Source organism: Chinchilla lanigera, unplaced genomic scaffold, assembly GCF_000276665.1.
Source record: "Chinchilla lanigera isolate Chin_1 unplaced genomic scaffold, ChiLan1.0 scaffold00133, whole genome shotgun sequence".
NCBI classification, from domain to species: domain Eukaryota; kingdom Metazoa; phylum Chordata; class Mammalia; order Rodentia; family Chinchillidae; genus Chinchilla; species Chinchilla lanigera.
The window spans coordinates 1,379,501-1,397,753 of NW_004955534.1; the positions used below are offsets into that span (position 1 = coordinate 1,379,501).

General features: G+C 39.8%; 1 protein-coding gene across 2 annotated transcripts in view; it reads right to left on the bottom strand.

Moving 5' to 3' along the window:
* Dock11 (dedicator of cytokinesis 11) overlaps positions 1 to 18,253 on the bottom strand; it is a 192,474-nt gene that overhangs the window by 140,260 nt on the left and 33,961 nt on the right. For both annotated transcript variants that reach the window (XM_005410460.2, XM_005410459.2), the window contains exons 2-3: positions 221 to 337; positions 50 to 139 (exon numbers count right to left, since the gene is read on the bottom strand). In XM_005410460.2, coding sequence (XP_005410517.1) covers positions 50 to 139; positions 221 to 337 — 207 coding nt within the window. The remainder of the gene's footprint in view (positions 1 to 49; positions 140 to 220; positions 338 to 18,253) is intronic.

An 18,253-nucleotide genomic window follows, 5' to 3' on the forward strand; every position in this document is an offset into this window, starting at 1 on the left:
ATATATATATATATGATAAATGTTCTTCTGTGGCTATTAAGCCCCTTACTTCTTTGACAAATAAACTCTGGGCCCTCTTTTCGGCATCTTCTGGTACAGTTGATTGTACTGTTCTGCGCTGGCGACCTATCACCGAAATCTGAAAGACAAAGTAATCCTTGCTGAGAATTGGCTTGGAAAATAGAGTTTTTGTTCTTTACAAAAGTGCTTGTGAACTCACAGATATATCCTCCATCGGGAACATGAGCAGGTCTCTAAGGGGGTCACTGTAAATCTGGGTCTTCCTTTGGGCAATAACATTCTCATAGTCCAGTGGCTCCACAACTTTGGCCTTTTCCTTTACAAAGAGACAAAAATAAAGTTATTATGGGCAAACTCAGAAGAGAGAAAGTCCTCTCTATGTACTAAAAATACAGTATTTCACAAGAAAAGGAACTATTGATATGAATAAGTACTTAAAGGAGACTCTTTCACCAGAGAAATACTTTCCATAAGTAGGCACACACACCCAAACACACAGACTCCCCTTGCTAAAGACAAGCATTCTGGAGAAATGGCACCATATTCTTATTTGTGTGCTTTCCAAAAATTTACTGAATTTTAAGTGAAACAAAATTGGTATATTTAGAAGTTGATCTTTTCTGAATATGCACGATTCACTGAGTAACTGAAGGGGAGAAAGTACCAACATGCATGTGTTTTCTCTCTACCAGGCACCCCGTCCAAAGAGTGTATCGAGTTCTAGAATAGTGGGGTAAGCACGAGTACTGGAGATGTCCAATCCTGTGGGTAGGATGAGAAAGGATGAGATGCCAGGTAGTAGAGCTAGGGGGTCCCCGTTGGACTTCCAGGTGAGCAGGCCATTGACAGTAGGGCCCCAGCCTTAGACTAAAGTTACAAGGAGCAGAGCCGAGGAAGCCAAGAAATCCAGAATATGTCTTAGTAATAAGAGTAATCATAATGGTATTTACTGGGCCCTTTTTATATGCTGAGCACCATGCTAAGTGTTTTCTGTATATTTTTAAAGCATAATACTATGAAATAGGCTTTTTCCCCAGTCATTATCCCCATGTTATAGATGAGGAAGCCTGGACTTAACCCGGGTTAAGTACCTTGACCACTTTCAGAACAGAAATTCAAACATAGCTGTATAGCTGCAAAGCTCCATTATTTCTTTTTCATGTGTTTTTCCACCACTCAGAAATACATAAAGACACTGATGTACAAGGTCCTGAACTTGGAATAGCATCCCACTACCTACCTTCCTATCATTTTCTCCTTTACTGAACTCACCGTCATTTTTACATCTCTGCCTGTCTGGGGACAGGAACACTGCTTCACTTAGTTACTGCTGTAACCCAAGCACATGCAGCAGTACCTGGCGTGTGGGGGGAATCCAATGACTAATCGTGCAATGAACTTGGAGATACTCAGATTCAACTAGAACCATGTCTTGACACATTATTGCAAATCAAACTGGGCATACATTACTGATCTCTAATAATGATATTTTATTGAAATGAAATTATTTTATTAAAAATGTATAATAAATCACATAAAGAAAACTCAAATTTAAGATATATTAAAACTTCACCACAAAGAAATGATAAATGTTGTTTGTCATGGTAGCACACACCTGTAATTCTAATACTCAGGGGCCTAAAGTAGAAGGATTGCGAGTTCCAAGTCAGCCTGGGCAGTTTAGTGAAGTCAAGGCCAGCCTGTGTTACACAGAAAGGCTCTGTCTCAAAAATAGATACACATTTGAGAAGAAAATCTGTCTAACCTAATTTAAACATTACACATGTATGCAGGTGTGGAACATTACATGGTATCCCCTATAATATGTAAAACTTTTATATTTGTTGTGTATCAGTCAAAAATAAAAATTTTAAATAAGATATATTAAAAATATCCTATTGGAGTCAGGGTTATATTTATATTTATGTACATAGTAGTTGAAGCAGAGTTTAGTATACTGCATCCACCCAATCATTTGAAAATGATTTGTATACACTGTTCAGGATAAGTCACACCTCTATTGAAGTTCCATATATGAAGAGTATCTCAGAATTTCCTCTATAGGATTACTTAGAAAGATTAAAGCACTCAAACCAATGAGAATCATTGTTCAACAAATCTAAAAGGTCCTAACACAGATACACTTTATCTCTCAAGTCTTAAATTTAGATTTGTTGAACCATGAGATCAAGGCAAGCTAAGCATCCCTATTATGTCCGTGAATACTAGCACAGAATGAGGTGAAACAGAAGAAAAGAAATCCTATCTGGGGAACTCAAGAGACTTTCTGATAGTAAAATCTAACCTTCTGCAGCATACCTACCACGTTTCCATGGACTCAAATGAAAGGAAACAGACTGCATCTTCCAGGTCTAACACTAGGAGCCTGTGATCAATTCCTCTGAGAAGTTGGATGAATAAAGCTCTATGTAAGAAACAAGCTTTCAGCAATGAAAACATTTAAAAAGTCTTGCTTTTGATGCCAACTGTCTTCCTAATACAGATTGCAAACACAGTCCTCAAATTCAACATTTAACTTGTTGAATTAGTATGGTAACATAGCTGTATAATAACTTCACAAGTACCTGCTTTAAGTAACTATGTCACGAGCTATATCCCCGGCTAGTAACTAAAAATCAACAAAAAAGAAAATCTTCCTTCAGCTTTCTAATGTAGCTGTCAAATTTATATGGAAAAGCATGTGTCAAAATGAATCACTTGTTTAAATGTATAGTACATGCCTTCTAAAAATGAAAACAGCTCCCCATGTGTTAAAAGCCCAGATATACATGTTATATAAAATAAGGGTTCACTTTTTATTTAACACTGATTAAACTATGCATTCTGAGTCTTCACTCCCATTTCCTTGCTCTGCTGCAGAAAAGTTGCAGTAGTTTTCATGGAAAAACACATGAAAAAGAAATAATGGAGCTTTGCAGCTATACAAACGGTCCTTTAAAAATTTCCCTAATAGACAACCTGGGCCTGTCAGTCAAGCTTCACCTCTACAAGAAGAAAAAGCAGAGGGGACTGAAGCCCTATAGTTCCTTTTCAGTAAGATTCAGGCATAAACTGCTAGTACTATAGATAAGGGAAACCTTTAACTTGTAGAGTTATCATGATTTAATAGTGGCTTTTCCCAGAAGTTTAAAACATATCCCTTATTTAACCTTCCTATTCAGTTTTATCATTCTATAACTAGACTTCTATGGTTACCCAAAATAAAGTTTCTACCACACTCAAAAAAGATTTTTTAGAGCCAGGCATAATCATACATGCCTATGATCCCAGCACTTCTGGGAAGCTAAGGCAGGAGGATGACAAGTTTGTGTACCCCCCCCCCATTTTTTTTTTTCTCTCAGTTTTTGATTTACCCTTTCTCCCAGTTTTGCATGATGAGTGGCCTGCATAGGTGCTTTTTCTTTTTTTTGTTTTTTTGAGACAGGGTCCTGCACTCACTTCAGCTATCTAATGTATCTGTCAAATATATATGGAAAAGTGTGTGTCAAAATGAATCACTTGTTTAAATGTATAGTACATGCCTTCTAAAAATGAAAATAGCTGGCCTTGAACTCACGGTGATCCTCCTGCCTCAGCCTCCTACGTGCTGTGATTACAGGTGTGCGCCACCATGCCCAGCATAGGTGCTTTCTCATAACTCCAGAAATCTGTGCTGTGATAAATGGGACTTTATAATCAAATAAAAGCAAGGTCCCATTGTATAGAACTCCTGCACAGTTCCATAACAGTGTGAAGTAAAAGCAAAAGGCATTTGTGCAATCTGGAGAGCAGTGAGCATATGTTTTAGTCTTTTCTTCTAAGTAGTGACAGGAAAACCATCAACCTAAATTTGGAACCTACTCAGTTGTCACCATGAGGAAAACAAAACAAAACAAACTAAAACGATCTGTCTTTGAAAGTTCTCATTCACTGAGATCTAAGCTCTCCTGAAATAACTTACTAGTAATATTATTAGCACATTCGCGTTAACTCATTTAAAGATCTCTTAAGAAAACACTTTTATTTACATTGTTTCTTATAAAACAGTCTGTCAAGTAGACAAGGAAAATACCATCATTTCAACTTCATACATAAGGAAACTGGCTCAGAGACTGAATTTCATCTGTCTACTTTAGTAACAGAATCAAAATTCAAACTCAGATTTTTTTTATTTTGGCGGCGGTGCTGTAGATCAAACACAGAGCCTCGCACACATTAGGCAAGAGCTCTCAATGCTAAGCTACATCCTCAGCTCCTGATCCCTTTTTTTTTCTTATCAGCATTTTACATCCTCAGATTTTTCTCACACCTTCTGTACTATCACTTATTTTATATTTTTTTTTTCAAACCAAATATTTTCTTTTCTTTCTTTTTTTTGTGCCAGGACTTGAACTCAGGACCTTGCATTTGCCAGGCAGGCCCTGTGCCACTGAGCTATATCCTCAGCCCTTAAATCAAGTATTTTCAATGAAATGTGTTTATTGAAAAAGAAAACTTTATATGATTCCCATAAAGGAGAATAAATTGGCATTTTTCCTAAAGCTTAGTAAAGTGAAATTTTAAAATGCTAAGTTTTGGACAACGGTTTGGGACACAGTAACTAAGGTCTAAATCTCAATGGACTTTCAAGTGTGAACCCTGAAACTGGGAAGAAATGCACAATTCCAAAATTGGGAAAACTTTTTGATTTCGAATATGAGAGAAATGACAGTAATCAAAAATGGCAGGAATTTTTTTTTTTTTTTTTTTTGGTGGTACCGGGAATCAAACTCAGGACCTTGCACTGGCCAGGCAGGCGCTTGTGCCACTGAGCTATCTCCCCGGCCTGGTAATCAAAAACTGAAACTCACCCACAGACTCAGCTGCAGTCTGCTTCTTGTTCCAAAGACAGAAAAAAACAGGTCCTAACTAAAGTCCCTATGAGCATCACAACTCAGACCTTACAATTTTATGGTTGTCCTTGTACAGCTACTGTACAGGATAATTAATCTTTCACCATCTTAACTATATATATATATATATATATATATATATATACATATATATAGCTTTTAATCCCCAAATAAATATGTAAATATACTCATGTATGCATACACTCAACTAGACAAAGACTTATGTATTCACAAGCATACATGAGTAGTAGGCCTGTTTGTACAACCATTAGGAACTTAACCATATATTTTCAGCTTCATTTAAAACACAATAATACAGGCCAGGCGTGTTGGCGCGTGGCTGTAAGTGCAGCACTCAGGAGGCTGAGGCAGGAGGATCCTTGCGAGTTCAAGACCACCCAGGGCTATAAAGTGAGCTCAAGGCCAGCCTGAACTGCATAGCAAGACCCTGTCTCAACAAAAGACAAAAAACACACAAACAAAAAAGCACAGTAATAACCATATGTTTTTCTGTAAACAATCCAAAGTCAGCCTGGGTTACTCCTGCTTAGTTATTACACTAAAGGTCATTAGTTTCCCAGTAAATCTTTAATTTGGAAACTAGTTCTCCTTAAGAATTTGAAGAATGTCTCTTCTGCAAGTCTAAAGTGAGCACTGGCTTCATAGAATGCCCCCTTTATCACATTGGGAGGGAAACCAGATAGCAGGCAGAAAGCTAAGCAGTGAGGCACAGGGCCAATTCCAAAGCCTCCAAGTACCTCCACCCCTACCACCAGCCCACCCATTCTCCAAATTCAGTCCTGGGGCAAAAAACAGGAATGGCAAAAAGTGGTTTATGAAAATAATTTCACTCAGAAGTTGCAAGCTCAGTTTTGCAGTATCACGACCAAACCACACTTTCAATGGCATTTGAACATTTTCTTATAGAAACTAACACATTTTAGGAAAAAAAAGTAGCATGCTCAAAGTAGAGGTGTTTCCCTCCTTCTCATCATCCTTCCACTTGGGGCTTTCTCCAGATCCCCTATTCATGCAGCTCTCCTTCCATTTAAGATATCTGTAGCAGAGTTCAGAGTGCCTTCTCCAGAGAGTATCTTAAAATAACATTTGACACTCAAAATGGCCACTGGGGGCATGTCGTTTCTGGCAGCACAGAAAACAAAGCACGTTCTGCGTCTGACTCATTTATTGAGTTCCTAGGAAGGTCCAGGCCCCCATCCGTGGTAAGGCACAGATGAAAAGAACCAGGCTTTGCTCTTCAAAAGCTCATACCCTCACTGGAAAGGCAGATAAATTGACCACAAAAGTGGTCACAACTTAATGTACCGTTTGGCTTCTGCACAGCTGTTATACCCTCCAACAGCCATGTCTTCCAGCAAAGCAACTGCTCAAGTCTTTTGCACATTAAAGCATGAGTCCATCTATTCCCATTTACATCTGTCAACCCGAAGAACTTCACTGTATGGGTACCTATGGTCTCGGACCATGTTGTCTTCGACTTTCATCATAAATACTGTAAGGTACAAGACTAGGAAGCCGGCCAGAACTGTGTGTAAAGAAATGAATAAAGGAGAGATGATAGGAAACGAGAAGGTAGACTCCTGGAGATGAGGAAAAGGATCAGGAGAGCAGGTAAAGGGACTGAAAATGATGAGACATGTTACACGCATGTATCAATTCCCCCAGTGAACTCACTATGCTGTATTTACAAACACCCACCAATAATTAAAAAGGGGGAAGAGTGGTGTTTAGAGATGAGCAGCTGCAAGAGTCATAGTGAAACTGAAAGAAGTGAGAAATGCCATCAATAGAGACTACAGAGTTCTAGAGGGAGACCTTCCAAGCCAGGGCAACAAAGGAACTTGCTGTCTCAAATTAAAAAGTAGAGTGGGTGGTGGATGGGGGATGAAGCTCAGTGAAAAGCCCAGGGTCCAATCCCTAGCATGGAAAAAAATACACAGACCTTTCTTAAAGCAACCAGCTAAGGGGAAAACTGTACATTTAAGGAAAACACTGAATCACGCGTCATAAGCCACACCTTGGCCCACAGTGTTCTTGAGTCAGCTGACCCACCACCTGTCTCACCTGCAGCCCTTACCGTCTCTATCATTCATTGTGACATTTACTCATTATACTGCCTCGCTCTGGCACTTAACTGTTTTGTGGGTGGTTTACTTAGTCTCCTCAGCAGGATCTTAAGCTGCTGGTATGGAGGGAAATACAATAGTGCCTTGTATTTGTCTTGCTATTTCTATTAAGCATAGCATCACTATCAAGTTAAGCACTGCATACCTATTATCTCATTTAGTACTCTCAAAAACCTTGCAAGGGAGGTTCTTTTATGATTCTCATTTTACAGAGGAAGAAGAAGCTTAAGCAGATCTAGTGTCACACATTCATGGGGCTGGGACTCAACTCCATATGTGATGGATTCCCGAGCCAGCGGTGGTGTTAACCATGATGGATGCAAACCTTTGTGCCCGGAACTTAACAGAAACAAAACATTTCGTCACGCTCACTCTTACCATGTTTTATTTCCTTGGATGGTCCTTGCATTTAGGATTTTTAATAAACTATCATTTTTACCTTGAGGTCTTGCCTTCTCCTCACCCTGATGGTGCTGAACATGGCTGGCCTAGAGTGCTTGTAATGTAATTGGATAAGGAGTTTTGCGTTTCTAAACTGTTGCTTCCAATTTAGCATTTGCCATCAACGAGCAGGGATTAGCACCTTAGGTCTTTTACTTTCGGGAAAGGAATTGGCAAATTCAACTTCATGTGGGTAAGAATCAAATTATGAAAAAACAACAGTAAGACACTGTGAAGGGACCGTGTCTAATTCATTTCAATATCCTCCACAGAATTTAGTAGAGAGCCGTGAGAACCATAAAGCCAGAGATATTTGTGGTTGTGAGCAACAACCAGCTGAATAATACAGAGAATGAGCTTACATGTACACCTTCCAAGGCAAAATGGTAGCACACAGCAGAGAACAAGTCACTGCTGACCCCGTTCAAAGTTAGTTTTCAGTTTCCAGCTTTAATTTAGGAACAATGACTTACTGTTCTAAGAATCAGCAAAAGGAGATTTCAAAGGTACCTAAAATGTAACACAAACACTGAGGAAAACAAAACCCATTTTTTTCTTTTTAGAGTTACAGCATAGGGAAGAAATTTTTAAAATGCTAAATTATTTTCCTTTTCCAAACCTACTTAGCTACTTACATAAAATCTTTAGATAAACGAATGAAAACATATTAACAAACACACATACATTTACAAAATAACACAAAAACAATACAAGTAATACTGAATTTCAGACAAGGTGATAGGAAATTAACAATGGTTGTTGTACTACATATTGATATCTTCAACATGGTTACTCAGGAAAACAAATATAGACCTGTAAGATTGATCCAACAATTAAACATTAAGTGTTTCTTTCAAAAAAGCAATAGAAGTCAGTAGTTCAGGTATGTTAGTTATCCTTTGTATACATATATACATAATTTCCCCCTTCTTTCTTTTCTCTTTTCCCTCATCCTAGTTGTTCTTTACTTTTGAGCAGTTTCCTTTCATTTCACAATATCTACCATATCTCCTAATTTTTATTCGCTCTGTCAGGTTCTTACACTAGTGAGACAATATGTTGTTTGCACATGCGGGTCTGATTTATTTCACTTATGAGTATGGTCCCTAGTTGTGACCATTTAGTATAAAAGCCTTGAGTTTATCTTTTTTATAGCTGAGTAATATTCCATTATATAAAAGTACCATAACTTTTTTATCCATTCCTCAGTGGATAGACATTTGGATTGCTTCCACGATTTAGCTATTACAAATTGCACTGCTATAAACATAGGTGCACATATATCGCTGTGATATGATGTTTTCAGATCTTGTGGAAAAATACCCAGAAGGAGAACAGCTGGGTGGAATGGGATCTCTAGACCTAGTTTTCTGAGGATTCTCCAAACTGATTTCCACAGTGTTTTCACCAGTCTGCATTCTCACCAGCAGAGGAGAAGAGTTCCTATTTCTCCACAGCCTCTCCAGCATTTGTTATGGGTTGATTTCTTAATGATAGCCATTCTTACTGGGGTGGGATGAAATCTCAACTTTGTTTTAATTTGCATTTCTCGAATGACTAATGATATTGAACGTTTTCTCCTCTATTTATTTGCCATGTGTATTTCTTTTGTTTTTGTTTTTGTTTTTGTTTTTTCCAGTACCAGGAATCAAATTCACGACCTTGCACTTGCCAGGCAGGTGCTGTGCGGCTGAGCTAAATCCCCAGCCCCCATTTGTATTTCTTTATCTGAGAAGTGTATATTCATCTCAGATGCCCATTTTTGGATTAAGTCTTTAAATATGGGAGGGTGATGTTTTTTAATTCTTTGTATGTTCTAGATAGAAGTTTTTGTCCAAGGGATAGTCAGCTAAAGTTTTTTCCTAATTTGTGGATTTTTACTCTGCTGGTGATTTCTTTAGATGTGCAAAAGCTTTTCAGTAAGATGAGATCCCAGTTGTTGATTCTTGGAGTATTTCCCGTGTAGTTTGGTTTTTGTTCATGAACTCTCTGCCTACCCCTATGTGTTCAAGTTTTTTACCTAATTTCTCTTCCAATAGATTTAGTGTTTCTGAAGAACTATTTTTAAACCTAAAGGACTTTTCTACAAAATAAAACTATATATATATATATATATATATATATATATATATAAGACAAAAGTATATGTATTTAGTTTATGCTTGGTTAACAAATGTTTTCCTTTATATCCAACTCAATTATCATGAAAATAATCTAAGTTATCTACAAATAAGTAGAATTTTGATGAATTCTGTACTGCAAACTCCATTTTAGTCAATAATTATCTTTATTCAACATGCTGGCTGTCAGGTAGGAAAACTGATTTGAATTCAACTCCTCCTACATTTGTTTTCACTTTGTGTTCATAAGCAGTCCAATGATTCAAAAGTAAGACGAAAAAGAGGGAAAACATGAAAAGAAGGGTCTGAATAAATTGAGAAAGACAGAGTATCATTCCAAATTAAATGCATATCATTCCTATTCTTTGCCACACTGTTACTGACAACAAAAGAAAAGTCCTTGGTTATAGGTAATGACTTGCAAACAAAGCAAATAATTTAACACATTTTCATAGGCGTACACAATTACTGCAAGTAATTCATTCATGCAAGGAGAAATTAGATTTTACCTATTTTGTGGTATCACTAATTTATAATCTGTCTTCGATGTTTGTGCTCACCACAACTTATAACAACACAACAAAAATCTCAGTGGACATAGTGGTGTGCCTCTGTAGCCCCATCTAGTTTGGAGGCTGAGGCGGAGGAATCCTGCATGTCCAGGGGTTCAAGACCAGCCTGGCAGCATATCAAGACTCAAAAAGAAATCCCAGCAGGTCAGGGTGGTGCACCCATGCAATCCCAGAACCTGGGAATCTGAGGCAAGAGGATGTCAAGTTTGAGCCCAGTCTCAGCAACTTCGCAACTTCGCGAGACCCTGTCTCAAAGAGGAGGAGAGCTGGGAATGTAGAAACAAACAAACAAAAAACATGGACTCCTTCCTGAGTTTTATACATAATGTACTTTGCATGGTTAAGCAGAAAAAAACTAAAATATGCGGATGTTCCATAGGTATGTGCATTTAGCCAGCTAAGTTATTTACATCCAATTAAAACAAACAGAGAAGCTGAGTGTGGTGGCACAAACCTGGAATCCCAACACTCAGGAGACTGAGGCAGGAGGATCACTTAGAGTTCAAGGACAGCCTGTGCTACAAAGTGCATTCAAGGCCAGCCTGAACTGCAAAGTGAAACTCTGTCTTGGAAAAGAAAGACAAAAATAAAACCTTAACAATTACAGAAGTTCAGTGACCTATACAGCAGCCACACATCTTTCTCCACACTGGATCTGACCATCAGCCTACCCACTGAATTAATCTGCTCTTGATGGAGTAAAGAAATTCAAAGGCTCCATTTTGAGAACTAACTTTGATAGGGGCAAAAATGCACCCATGGATATTTTAAGTCTATACTGGGGCATGAGGTATGTATTCCAAAAGCTGTTTAAGGTAAATAGTGATAGTTTCTTTGACCTTTTCTTAAATTTACCTCTAAAATGTCAACAGATGTCCCAGCTCTTGGTATAACATTACAGGATATCATATATCCTGCATATAGTGGCCTGGTCCATCCTTACCTTATGTGACTCTACAGGCACATCTGCTTCAGCTAGGTTCCATATTTTGGTGAGGTGAGGCAGGAATCTACAGATGGCTAACAAAACCTTTCCCGAATTGTGCCCTGCATTTCACTGTCCTATTGGCCCACACACACCCCAGCAGATGGTTCTCAGTGACCAGTCTCCAATTACACCCATGTTGCTTTAATCTGGTTTAATTAAGCTCATAGCTCACACTTCTGTTAATAAGTTTAATTTTTTCTCAACTTTTATGCATCTAGAAACACATCTCTCACTTTCTTGTCCATATTATACACCTTTATGAAGTCTCAGATCCCGTAGGTTACCCTGTCTTTACCGTTAGGTAGAGTATTATATCAGACCAGCATCCCATGGGTAACCATCCCTTAAGTGTTCAGCTTTTTCACACATCTTCTAAAACAAACAAAATAAGGCCAGTCCTAGCTCTAATCTTTGTTTTCTTCTTTAAACCAATGTTCTCTATGACAAATGCCCTATTGTTAGATATACTACTTGAAATAAGTCTTAGGAATTGACCCCAATGAAAAAGCTTTGATCCTCTTTGAGTAAATAACCTTGAGGGATGAAAACATTCTAAAATTAATTGTAGTGACGCTGTCACATCTCTGTGAATATACTAAAAACTACTGAAAGCCTCACTTGAAATGGGTGAATTGTATGGTATGTGAATAATATCTCAATAAAGCTGCTAAGAAAACTGAAAGAGAAACAAAGAACAACCTACCCAGTTTCACTTCCTTTTATACACAAAAGAAAAGAAAAAACACCCAGGATTTAGTAAGTGATGAGTTTCCCTTACAGAAACCCTGTTGCTCCTCATCGGAATGGTTAAGTTTCAAGGTCTGATGCTCCCATACCGCCGTCCTGGATTTCACGGACCAGGCTGCTACAGAAGTGCAGCTCGCTGCTGCTGTCATTTCCTGAGCACTCGTAAGCACAAATGAAGGGAAATGCGAGTATATAACTTAATTCTATACATTCACTGAGCACCAATCATGTGCCAGGCGTGGGCTACAAATCTGGAAAGAAAAAGATGAGAAAGATATAAAGCATAACTTTAATGAGCTCATGAGTTAAAGAGCGAGCCAGAACCCAACAAAGAGCTACAATGGGACAGAGCAAGCGCTAGGAAGGGGACACAGAAAGCTCTCTGTGGACACAGGAAAGGGAGTGAGCCATTCCACTGGTAAAGGAGGCTCCAAGAAGAAACATTTGAGCTGCGCTGTGAAGGCTGGGTAACAATTCCCATGGCAGGCGAGGTGAATGAAGGCAGCACAGGAAAGGAGAGAGCCGAATAGCGCGGAAGAATAAAAGTGTCACTCAGTGCGTCTGGGGATGGACAACAAAGGGAGAAACGGCTGAGAAGAGCTGAGAGCCTGTTTACAGAGGACCACGTATGCCAAGGCAATGAGTTTGGACTGTTTTCTAGTGTAGGCAATAGAGAGTCGGCAGAGGTTTTTAAGAGGGGGAATGACATGAACAGATGTTTTACTCATATTTATGCACTGAAAGCCAGAAGAACAGCACTAATGGAAATTAATCCATACAATGACAGCATAGGCTGAAAATTTGCCCCATTGTCTATATTTTCCAGAAGCAATACAATGAATTATGGAAAACTACTCACTAGAGTTGCATACAAAACTATTGAGGCAAAAAAAGTGAGAGTTGTTTGTATGAAAAGTCTTTCTGTAAAGGGTGGAGAATGTTCGGATCTCCTTTGAGTGACATAGATTAAATTAACCTACTTAATTTTGAAAAGAACATTTGCCAATCTGTACTTAGTTTGGTCCCAACAACTTTTCATTGTTTCATTTGATCTAAAACAGATAAATTTTTAATGAGACATAATTTGGAGAATAGTATTGCTTTGTTTAAATCCCCTCAATGGCTCACCAGAGCCTGGAGAATAAAGCCCAAATGGTTCAGTGAGACTTCTAAGATTTCTGTGATCTACACTGCACCCCCAGCCTCTAACCCAGGCCCTCCAACCATCATGAGCAAGTCCCATAATGGCCTGTATTATCCTACCCTTGCCCTTCCTTCCTGTCCCCTCTGCCTGGTCCGGTTCTCTCCTCCATTCCACTCCAAGCCCCCAGCACGCTGCCTGATCTATCCAGGTCCAGGTGGCCCCTCTCTCCCATCAAAAGCTACTCATCTTAAACCCAGTCCGAGCACTTTGCTTCCTTCCCCATCCTGGCCCATACTTGCAGTGCCCGGTGCAGTTAGGACTTGTCTGTTTCCTTTCATTCCTCCTCTCCCCCTACTAGAAAGCAAGCTCTGTAATTACAGAGATTTTGCCGTATTTACTGTTATGTCCCCAGCTCCCCCACGTCTTAATCTGAATGACTGGATAAGTAAACTACAGATCCACTGTCAATACATTGTGGCACTCAGCATTAAGGTTTTCTGCCTCTTTTAATCTTTCCAAAATGACTACAGTCTCCAAAACTCTCACTGAAATTTACATAATAGGGTAGCTGTGCGAGAGCTCTGCTCCTGACCACGCTAATAGCATGAATCATCACCCACTAATTTATCTTTTGGTAAATTCACAGTATCATGTCTGAAGTTTTCATCAAACAAGGCATATCTACACAAAGAAATGTCAAGTGTCAGGAAGTTGAAAACAGTGTTTGTTGGACATTTATCAAAACCTGAAAGGAAGTTGATGACTCACGCAACACTCCATTTGTGCCAGTAATAGTTTTCCCCTTGCCAAACTTCCTTCCAAACAACCTGTCCCTCTCTCTATCCTTCCATCCCTGGAACTCACATTTCACGAATGTGCTGAATGTGCTCACAGTTCTGTACATTTCCTCACTTCCTCTCCTGAAAGTACTCTAAAGTGTGTGCTGTGTCACACAAACCCAGAACCCGAGGCCGGCCTTGGATACAAGAAGCACTGCCAAGAAGCAGTCCCCCACACCCTTACCTAAGTATCTCCATTTTGCAGTGCTAACCTGCACCCCTGCAAACGGTACCAGGAGATCCTAATCTACGAGCAACCCTGCCCACATAGGCTCCACATGTGGCATTTGGTTGAAGTGCTATCACACTGCCAAAACATCTTTCCTAGAAAAGAATCTCCGCACCTTCTCCTCAGTACATTTTTCTGCTGGACCGACATTACCCTTGCTACTCTCTCAATTTGAGTGCATTCTTGTTCTGCTTTCATTTTCGGTTCAACTGGGACCCACGGGCCAACAGCGCTCTCACAAACCCTTTGTCATTTTGCACCACATCCACTCCCACTCCCTGGCTCAAGATCAAACCCCTGCTCGGGTTTTATCTGGTGCTTCCCCAAGAGGCTTCCAACCTGTGTTCTGTGTTGCTGCTGGAGAAAATCCCAACTGGGAAATGGTGGGGGGTAGTTATCCGCACAGATACGAGCCCTAGGCTCAGCTGCACTCTCAGGGCTTTAATTTTACTCTGCTGCAGCCCCCAGGGCCACAGCCCCCAGAGCCATGGGCCTACACAAGAACAGCACACTCATTTACGAGGGCTACTTGATTAATTTGAACAGCCTGAAGCAAGGCCTGTGCTAAGAATCAGATGCCCCCCTCAAATGATATCAACAACATGCATGTGACTCTTCTGCACTTAATTGACAGCTATCCCCTTTTAGGGTGGCATTTTATCCACATCTTAAAGTAGTTCTAACAGAGGATTTTCAGTGAGCCTTGGATGGGCTACGTGGGATCTGTGACACTGAAATCATATGGAAAATGCCGGATGTACTTCATTCCGGTAAGAGGTCGAGAGCACACCAAAATTTCAAAAACTATGTGATCCAAGGTTAAAACCACTGCTTTACTAGCTTCATACAAACAAGTTGCATTATTTTTATGTATAGATTATTGGTTTTGTGTAATTATAAAAACAATACATGTTCAATGAAGAATACTCTTTTTTCTTTTGAGACAGGGTCTCACTAGGCAACTCAGGCTGGCCTAGAATGCTGGATCTTCCTGTCTCAACCTCCCAAGTGCTGGGATCAATAAAAAATCCTTAATCCAGAAACGTAACAAAGAAAAAAATCACTTAGAAACCTACCACCCACAGATGCCCACTACTGACATTTTGATGTTTGTCCATTTTCTATTTTTTCTCTTACAAACTGGATTCATATTGTTGATTTCTGATTGGTACAGTGTTTCAAAAGATGAAAGAGAAACTTTGGAGTATAAGGAATTTGGAGCAAGTGGTCAAAATTTCCTTTGGTTTCCAAGATACATCCACCAATGAGTATTTATTAAGCCCCTGCTATGTGCGTAACACAGTGCTCCAAAAGTTTGATGTCTTTTAGACATAAATTTTTAACCAAATTCTCATATAAGGCATTTTAAAATTCTAGAGATTCCTATGTTGATCGTGGCACAATTCACAACACCAAGCTATAGAATCTGCCTAGGTGCCTGTCAACATATGGCTGGATAAAGAAAATGTGATATATATACACAATGGAGTATTATTCAGACATAAAGAGCAATGAAATCATTTTATTTGCGAGAAAAATGGATGGAGCTGGAGAACATCATGTTAAGCAAAAGAAGCCAGACTCAGTCAAATATCGCAGGGATTCTCTCACATGTGGAATCCGGTGTGAGGGGGGCAATACAGAAGCAGGAGGGAGACTATTACACAAGCAGAAGAGGACCAGCAGGATGAGGGAAGTAGGGGAGGGTAAGGGAAGTCCCAGGAGGGGAGAATGGGAGGATTGGATCAAATTATGTTATAAGCATGTATAAAAATGCCACAATGAAACCCACTATTCCATATAATTAATATGCGCTATTTTAAAAGGGGTTAGTCTAGAGATTGCTATAGGTTATGTGAATCCCCAGCCTAAGGGGAATCTTTTTCATTTAAGATGACTGGACCTATACTAACTCAGGAATAAAAAAACCACAAAAGCAGATGGTAACAGTGATGTAAGACTGCAAGGAAACCAGTGAAGTCACTTTTAAAACATGGCAATTTTCCTTTCCTACCATAATGTTGACACTCATTTTATGACAAACATATATACAGTACATGCAATGTAAAGGCCATCACACGATCCATAAACTCATTCTGAGGGAAAATTCTGGTATTCTGAGCCATGACAACATTAGGGAGTAACTGGGTGGCCTTCTGTGGTAAGTGACTTTTCAAAGGATAGCATTTGTTTGTGCATGGAATCCAACTGTATTTAATGAGGATGAATTACTTTCCTGTCACGTATTTCACAATCAAGATAACTCTTGCAAAACAAGATTATGGCATCTCTTGGGCCAACTGGAGGATGTCTTGCCTTTTTTTTTTTTTTTTTTTTTTGTAGTCCTGGGACTGGAACCCAGGGCCTTCCACACGCTAGGCAAGCGCTCTACCACTGAGCTACACCCCCATCTTTAATACTATCACATTTTCACTTGGGAAGGCAACTAAATCTCATTCCGACAGTCAAAAGGAGCCCATTGAAATGCTTAATAGTTGTCTGGAATAGTCATCCCATCCATTGGGTCTTTTCCTGTTTCCTTTGACATTGGGAGGTTTCTCTGAGGGAGAAATGCAGAATGCAGAAATGCAGAAACACTTCCTAGCCCAGGAAGAGTTTCCCCAAAGCTTAGAAATACACTGGCCCCTGCTATAGGATCCACAGCATCTGGCCATTTCCGGGACTTGCCCCAGCTTTCTCAGAAATCCCACGACCTGAGGGAAGTCCCTTTCGGGCTGTAAGCAAGATCACACTGCAAACAGGCAAAGGCAGACCAGCAAAGCCCCAGCATCCTTCTCTGGCTGAGGGACCTTTCACCGGAGCTCCTATTGGAAGGTCTTGGAGGCAGCCAGTGAAGGTGAACACAAGAGGTAAGAATCCTCACTGTCTCTCTCACAGCAACAGCCACACTCAGAATAAAAAGGACTTGAATCTCCACGCTCTAAATGCAATGCTGCCCCAGGGCTCAGCGTGTAGCATGAAAATGACCAAAGATTTTAAAGCCCTGTTCCATATTTTCCCTACAGCTGTGGCTGGACCCAGACCTGCTGATGCCAGGTGTCTGTGCCCTTCGTTGAAGCTGTCCCCATGATGTGGTTAAGGCCAGAGAAACACTTCTGCGGAGAATGGCTTTGCAACAGAATGCCCTCATGGTAGCTGTTTTCCACTAGTCAGAGACCTTTTTTATTTCTTTCCTGATGGTAGATTAAATTGCCAAAATTTCACCAGGGAATAAGCAAGTGTCATTGCACCACTTACATAGGAAGTTGTAGAAAGCACTACCATCTTTACTGATGAGGGCCACATAGTTAAAAGTACATGTGATCATACTGAAATATTAAAAGTTTATGCAACTCTCTTGTCTCTCCACGCTAGTGTACACACTTGTAACCCTGGTTCTTGGAAGGCTGAGGTGGAGGGCTGGAAGTTTGAGGCCAGCATAGGCTATAATAGTGAGTGAGCTGAGTGATGGAACTACAGGTGACTTGCTTCGTTTTCCTTTTCTGTCCCCCTCATGAATTTTCTAGCACAAATAAGTATTGCTGTTATAGTCCAAAAACATACAATCAAATTTATTTGGGTTTTTTCTTCTTTTCTGTGGCAAAATATACATAACATTTACCCTTTCAACCACGTTTAAGTATTCACTTCCGGGGTGTTAAGTACACTCACACTGTCCTGCAATCATCAGCACTACACATGTCTAAGCTTTTTCATTATCTCACACAGCAACTCTGCACCATTCAACACGAACCCTCCACTCTCTCTTCCCCCTCATCCCTTCTAACCTCTACTCTACTTTCCTTTTTTTCTCAAAAAGAGTTGCTATGTAATCCAAGCTGCCCCTTGAGTCACTCTGTAGCCCAGGCTGGCCTCGAACTCATGGTGATCCTCCTGCCTCAACTTCCTCAATGCTGGGATTACAGCCATGAGCTCTATTTTCTGTCCCAATGTTATTTGCCTATTCCAGGTACCTCACAGAAGTGGAATCATACAAAATCTGCTGTTTGCATCCAGCCTATTTCACTGTGCATAATGCTTTCAAGGTTCACCCGTGCTGTAGAAGGTGTCAGAATTTAATACATATTAATAATAATGTTTATATATATATAT